Source organism: Clytia hemisphaerica, unplaced genomic scaffold (assembly GCF_902728285.1).
Source record: "Clytia hemisphaerica strain Z4C2 unplaced genomic scaffold, Clytia hemisphaerica genome assembly, whole genome shotgun sequence".
In the NCBI taxonomy this organism is placed as follows: domain Eukaryota; kingdom Metazoa; phylum Cnidaria; class Hydrozoa; order Leptothecata; family Clytiidae; genus Clytia; species Clytia hemisphaerica.
The window spans coordinates 2,001,280-2,009,111 of NW_027103855.1; the positions used below are offsets into that span (position 1 = coordinate 2,001,280).

Below are 7,832 nucleotides of genomic sequence, written 5' to 3' on the forward strand. Positions count from 1 at the left end.
GAGACAGGACACAGGAGGGAGGTCATGCAAACTACAGACCGGAAAATTGTAACACATTCGTAACATAAAATTCATAAAATATTTCTAAAAACATTATACGCAATGGAAAATTATACCATATATTATACAAAATACGCTATTTAGAAGATTTTTAAATGACAAGCCATCAATCCCAAATATTGACAAAATGACATTTAAGAATTTAAATTATGTAAATGATGACGCTATCGCAAAATACAAGGTGTGTACATCAGTTTACAAAAAAATGTTTTTTCATGCTCAATAGGATGCTGACGGTGCAAGTAGATATAAATATTTTGAAAACATTAAATGCTCCAAGTGAGCTGTTTTAGAGATAAGAAAATAGTGACGTCATTTTCATCAAAAATACGAGATAGGGAATAAAAATATTGATATATTAATAAAATACAAACCTTTGACGATATTTTAGTCAACTTTTGTTATCATATGTCATCTGAATGAACATGATAAGATGCAAAAGGTCCTTGACAAACTGGATGAACTAATAACATGGTCCAGAATGAAGTTTAAAGCCAAAAAATCACGCAGCCTCACTTTCTCTAAAGGACGTCAAGTGCAGCGGAAATTCCTAACATCAGGAGAAGTGATGCCCACCATAAAAGAGCAACCAGTAAAACGTTTAGGTCGCTGGTAAGAATTTGGAAACCTTAATGACAAAGGAAGAGGTGTGCAGATCCAAAGCCAGCTGGAGGATGGTCTTAAAGCTATTGAAGAGACTAAACTACCGGGAAAGTACAAAATTTGGTGTCTTCAGTTCGGACTTTATCCCAGAGTTGCGTGGCCACTCATGATGTATGAAACAGCAGTAAGCAGGGTAGACATAATGGAACAGAAATGCAATGTCAAGATTAGAAGGTGGATAGGTCTCCCACGAATGACCAATACTTCTGCTCTTTACCGGAAGAAAGGATCGCTGCAGTTACCCTTAACAGCCATATCAGAAATCTACAAAGCTGGCAAGGTGCGTACGGTGATGATGCTGCGAGAGTCAGCAGACACTGAGATTCGAAGTAATCCACCAGCTGTACACACAGCACGGGAATGGAATGTAGAAGACGAAACTAACCAACTCATCTCGTCGTTACAACATAAGGACATTCTTGGATCGCCACAATCAGACATGAAAGGTTTTGGATTTTAACGCCTTCAAGCCCTTTGCTTCAATGAACAGAAAAGAAAGACATGCTGCTGTCTGCAACCAGATCAAAGATGTGGAAGCAGAAAAAAGAGAACTACACATCATTCAATGTGCACAGCAAGGTCAGATGACCAAGTGGGAGGAGAATGTTGTTGAACGGAAAATCAGCTGGAACGAAATCTGGAATCCCCAGCAAAACTTGTCAGATGGAAAGTGGCAACTGATGACACATGTCGATGCGGAAAAACTGGAACAATGAAACATATTCTGTCAAACTGTGTTCTAGCCCTCAACCCTTACACCCGGAGGCACAACGAGGTACTCAAAATCTTGTTCGATGTGACCGCAAAGCAGCTTGATGCAATAAACAATGGCAAAAGACCTCAAAAGACCGAAATCGGTGGTTCAATCAAATTTGTGCGACCAGGGCAAAAAGACTTCATCCGACCTGCCAAGAAAATGATTGATGACGAAAGATGGACAGGGACCTGGAATATCTCAGCAGATTTACCAGGGCAGCAGAGTTCCTTCGTCATCCTGACTACGAAAAAACCTGACATCGTTGTTTGGTGCACAAAAAGGAAGGTTGTGTTCCTAGTTGAATTGACCGTTCCCCACGAGGACAATATCAATGCTGCTCAAGTACGAAAAGATGATCGTTACGAAGAGCTCCTAGAGAAGTGCGAAGATGCAGGTTGGGACGCAACTCATCACTCAGTAGAAGTTGGCTGCAGAAGTTTTGTTGGCAATAGATTGAAGAAGTGGCTCATCAACATCGGCCTCCCCAAACGCACAATCAACAAGTCGATAAAGGAATTAGAAGAGGTAACTGAGAAAGCAAGTCACTGGATTTGGTTGAAGAGAAACGACGAGTTTTGGCAAGAGGGATAAAGAAGAATGACAGTGAAGTAGGCAACCGATTGCCTTGTGCAAGTTGGACCTACATGACTGTTTTTGTCGTCACCAACAAATCAACCTGCCACAACCAGTTGGATTGGGACTCATTTCAGTGAGGGGGGCCGGTGCGTTATGGATACCGTCGAGAGGAAGGCCCCGAAATGGAACGCATTCTCTCCTGATGACCCATGAAGACTGGATCCGGTATGCGGAGCAATGTGGCTGGCAATCACTTACCAAGGTAAGCTGTTATTTATTTCTGTGTTGTAACATGCCAATGAAATTGAAAAGATAACTGCTATTATACATGCGTGATTTATGTGTAATATATAATACAAGTATTACAGGTCCATGTTATACACGGCACAAAATGCAAAAGCACGATAGATTTTGACCTTTAAAAAGGTTCTAGACCAATAAAATACCTTCAGAATGATATTTCAAACGATTACAAGTGTTTTTCAAACATTTTCTTTGTCTTTTACAGCGATTAAAGCTGACCTGTCAGCACTGACCTGTGTCCTGCCTCCTGGGTCCTGTGTCCTGCGTTTCGAACCAACCGGACAAAGAGGGGAGAAGACATAACTTGGACCCCCCAATATGGACCCCAATATGGACCCGATTATGGACCCCAATATGGACCCCCTCAAAAATTGCAAATTGCATCACGACACCACACGGTCGAATTGTATCATGGTTACCACATGTTTAATTTCATAGACCGGCTATTTATTTGTATTTCTTGAAATAAAATCATTTCATTATCAAAAATGACTTTGAAATTAAGTTTTAGAACATAAGGTCCCAGACCCGATCAATCGAACTTGTCAAACCAATCGAACAATCGAACTACTAGAACTCCATCGAACGATTAAAGTTCGACTAAAAGAATTAATCGAACTCTTAGATTTTTTAAAAGATTGTGAGTGTTTGATTAAGTTCGATCAATGGGTTTCGGTTCGATCAGTTCGATAAACCAATTTTGTTCGACAAGTTTGTGCTGCTCCGCCACCGTATATTAGCTTCTTTTCAAAGCCAAATTCGGAATGTAAATCGGGAAATTACTTCCGATAACGGATTACACACTTTTCCTGTATCCTTAAAGCGCCAGAGGCGGGGTTTGTTGGGGCGTAGTATTCCGCCACTCGGCCGCGCGCGAAATCGCAACAGAGGGGGCTACGGACTTTATTCCGGATAGACAAATATCCGGGTAAAATAAACGTCAAGTCCGGGAACTGTCAAAATGGCAATCCCTTGCCAGGACAAAGTTTTTGCTAGCGAGGGAAGATATATGAGGATTTAATATCATCTAACTAATCGAACTTTTTACTGACCGAACTAATCGAACTGCTATTGCTTTAAAAATTGTGAGTGTTCGATTAGGTTTGATTAATTTTTTTAATCGAACTTTAATTGTTCGATGGAGTTCGATTAGTTCGATTGTTCGATTGGTTCGACAAGTTCGATTGATCGGGTCTGGAAGGTCACATGTGTCTTAGACACAGGGCACAGATCATACAAATTACAGACCAGAAAAATCATATAATTTATAACATGAAAATAATATATGCAATGGAAATGATGTATACAAAATACGCTATTTAGAAAATTTCAATGACAAATCATCAATCCCAAATATTGACAAAAATGACAATTAAGTTATGTAAACAGTCGGGTCACAAGTGTTACGCGTAAGCCAAATCGCGTATTACGAACAACCTCTAAATTGCCGAGTACAGGAGAAAAAAAATCGAAATTCAAAATGGCGGCCAAGGCCACGATGATAACTATCAAAAATCTTCGTTTTTCATTCAGCTATTGCAGCTCAATAAATCAATGAAATAATTTGAAATAAAAAGTAAACAAACCTTGAACCTTTCATGAATCCAAATAAATAAAAGTATTCATCTAAAGTGAAGATTACATTTCAAAATAAAACGATTTCCAAACCAACCTAAAGTAAGTCTCTCCCAACTAAAAACTTCTCTGCGGGGTCACTGACAAGGAGTTACGACTTCAGACTTTAGATTCCAATTCTTGTATAGGCTGCAACTACACTGCCAAATGATATGTATTACAAAGACTTCCAATTGGGTCCATAAGTTAAGAAAATGAGATTATCTTATAGCACGCAGGCAAAATTCCAAGCACTTTTCCCACTGGCCGTTTTTTGATCTAGAAATTGAGTTTCAGCCATGCCATTGCTATTATCTGAGACCCCCCCTAACGGACTCCTAGTTAAAGGAATAGTGTATTGCTACAGTTGAACTCGACAGCAAAGAAACTCGCTCAGGTTTTTCCCGCAAAAAGTAAAACTACCCGAGTGAGTATTTCCCGTCAAGGGCGCGAGAAAACCAAACGAGATTCTAGTCTTGCTCAAAAAACGAGCTAGAAGAAAATGGCGACTGGAAAATTTTTATTGTGAAAAACTGTAATGTTTACGAGATCTTTATTGATCATTTTGTGGCTGAGCAGTGTTAATATTAACTGAAATAGGTCATATTATTATTGAACTATCATTATGGAAAGTTTCAAAGCATATTTTTCAGTGATGCTCGAGATTCAGCTGGATATGATTTTTAATGTGAAACTTTTAAGTGTCAAGCAAATAGGTAAAGCACCAAAATCATAAAGTGTTTTTATTCAACTATCTTAATGTTTATTTTTCTATGATGCTGAAGATACATTAATTCTTTTGCTAACCAATTTATACAGAACTATCTCTTCTCTTGCTTTCAGTTAAATAACAATGTAGTCAATTTTGAACACTCAAGTGTCAAGAGGAGAAAGAGATTTCTATTTTCTCTCGAAAGTGTGCATATGGATCTGAGAAGTGAAATGAAACTCATCAACAAGACAAGAAAGACTTGTTCATCTCTCGAAAGTGTGCATATATGGATCTGAGAAGTGAATGAAACTCATCAAGACAAGAAAGTCTTGTTCAAAGAAGATTTTCATGGTTCGTACTTCAAAATATGGGACATTTTTGTTCATCCAATGACTTGAAAAATCAACTCTGGAGACTGTAGTCTACATAACTTCAGAATACTTCAATAGAATCATGGAACGCGGATATTATTTTCTCGATAAAAGCACTGTATCATGAGATTTTGCACGAACCAAATAAAATGAAGCGAAAAGTAACTCTACGATGAACGAAAAACTCTGGTTCTGAGCATCATATTGTACTGATTTGGAATTTTAATAAAATTTTTATGAAATAATGTTGAGGAAGTAGCAGTAGGACACGTTGATTTGATTAAATTTAAAATCCTGTGACTATCATCATTGAAAATTAAGATCAAACCATCGATCAAGGGACTTTGTCTTCTTGTGCTTCTGGCATGGTTCGACTCTGAAGCTACATATCTCTGCATCCTTTTTGAAAGTCCTCGTACATGCTATGATTTGGGAACAGTTGAACATATTTTTCATGTACCAGTTTGTTTCGTTATGGATGGACATAGCTGCATTTTTTACAGTGGTATGGATATGCTGCTGTAAGAAGAACTGTTTACATTTTATTTACGTTGTTAACTTGAGTGAATGTGGAATATTGTGACTGGTGTTGTATGAAGTGACGATAAATACATATACTCAATGATAAAATTTTAAGATATTAAAACATTTTCTGCTAAAAAAAGGAAGTATTTTTTCACCAACAGTTTTGATAAAATTTTATTTTCTAGGCAACTTTTTTCCCTATGAAGTGCTACTGTGTGAAAAATTCTGAGGGTGCTTTAATTGAGAATTTTTTTTTGAATGGAAAGAAATATTTTGGAAGGCAACTTCAAAGAGGAGGTCATATTATTATTCAAATACTTTTGCATCACTCTTGATAAAAGTGAAGCCATAAAGAATTTGTAAATACTTAATAGTTTTCAAAATTCAAATGTATATACAGGAATTTTGTAATGTGATGTTATTTTTTTCAAAAAATGTTTTATGCATTATTTACTATTTGTTATTTTGTTCATCTGCTCTTGATGAAACACAAAGAACACAGGAAAACAAAAAAGAACTGTTTATATCTTCTCATCTCACAATCTCTTTGTGTATAGAAAAACTCTTGTGTAGTATTTACATTTGTGAATCAATTTTGGCATAGCAAAACAGAAAATTTCCTTCATATAAGTATGATACAAGACAGAAGAAATTACACGAAAGATTTTTCATTCCCCTCCCAACTTTTTTATGTCGCAAAGTATTTTTCGGTTTGTTTAGATTACGAAAACGAAAGTGAAAATCCCGTTCGACCAATCAAATTGTAAACTTTTATCGCGCTCGACCAGTCAAATTCCAGACACGTGACCATAATATTTTGATTTGCGTAGCAATACACTATTCCTTTAAGAGTTTATTAATGACATCAAGAATTAAAATGCAACAAAAATAAGTACTTTTCTTTCGTAACGTAAACAAAATTATCGTTTACTAGTAACTATAATAGAATACACTTTAACCATGCATGGATAGGGGCCGCAGCTCCACTTTGAAAGTGGTGGGTGTTAGGGTGATAGGGCCGTAGTTTAGTGTCCCTTAATTAATGTCTAAGGAGGCGCCACGATGGTTGGTGCCGACGGGAGAAAATTTTTGAAAATTAGCCCTTCTAGACTGGTTAAAACCGGTCTTTTTTAAAGCTTACGGCCCCTGATGGAAAGAAATGCTTGGAGAACAAAAGAAATGCTTCAAGAACATAAGAAACAATTACTTTCCACTCAATATTATTCTAACAAATCTGGAGTTTTAAAAGTGAATATAAAGGAAAAATTGATCAGAAAATGGGACATATTTCTAGCGGCCTTCTTAGTAAATCAATAAAACGGTTAATAATTCTACTCTACAATAGAATTAAAAAAATAAAACTGTAGGTAACAATAAAAAGAATGGCCCTAAAAAAACAAATGTTTTGATATTTTTCTAATGAGCCTTCGATTCGAATGTTTTGATGTTGATTTTCGTCAACAGAATGGCAAGAGAGAAAAACACACAAAGAGAGAGGAAAATGACTCAAAAATTTTTTTTTCTTCAAATATTGAGTTTCAAAACTCAATTTAAAATTGAGTTTTCTGGCCGTATAATGGCCACAGAAAAGTGCTTGGAATTTTCACTGAGCACGGGGGTTCTGTTTATAAAAACAAACTTCAAAATAAAATTGTTAATGAGCTTGTTACTTAACATATCACTTACTTACATAATTCATTTATGATATAACACCCCTTTCTTAAATAAATGGCCTCTTAAAGTCTTTTATGTTTGCCGCAAGAAGGAAGAAAAATTTAATTTGACCCCCGGTTTTTTCTCTCGTTTTCTAGTCATTTCGCGCGTGTTAGTGTAGACACAACTTTAATCAGTGTAGCTCTAAAGCTCTAAAACAGCATCTAATAACATGAAAACCAGAATATGATTCTTCAATGGGAATCAAAACTATAAAGTGCACTTACAAACATCAATTTGTCAGATCTAACAAAATTAATAACCGCACTGTCATCAATGACAATAAAACAAACGATTTTCTGTCAAGAGCCTTGTAAACATTCCAACAACTTCCATCGAAATGATCTATCAAAGCTCAGTCTACCATTTTAGCGCGGTCCGAGGATTGAGCCGAGAACTCTCGCAGAGCGCCTGAGCTCCCGCGCGGCGCGCACCGCGGGGATGAAAAACTTCAATCTGTCAATCATTTTCTCAAGCGAAGAGTACGCGAAGCGATTCTAGCTTTACGATAGTGCCGCGGATCATCAATGGATAGTAT

The 7,832-nt window shown here is 36.9% G+C and overlaps 1 protein-coding gene across 1 annotated transcript; it reads left to right on the forward strand.

Annotated features, from left to right (window-relative positions):
* Nucleotides 1–1,435: 1,435 nt before the first annotated feature.
* LOC136808159 (uncharacterized) lies at nt 1,436–2,071 on the forward strand. The gene has a single exon (XM_067064701.1). The coding sequence runs from the start codon at nt 1,436–1,438 to the stop codon at nt 2,069–2,071; it is 636 nt and encodes a 211-aa protein (XP_066920802.1).
* The last annotated feature ends 5,761 nt before the right edge of the window (nt 2,072–7,832 follow it).

Coding starts and splice junctions, on each gene's coding strand:
- LOC136808159 (XM_067064701.1), top strand. CDS start 1,436: ATGAAACATATTCTGTCAAACTGTGTTCTAGCCCTCAACCCTTACACC.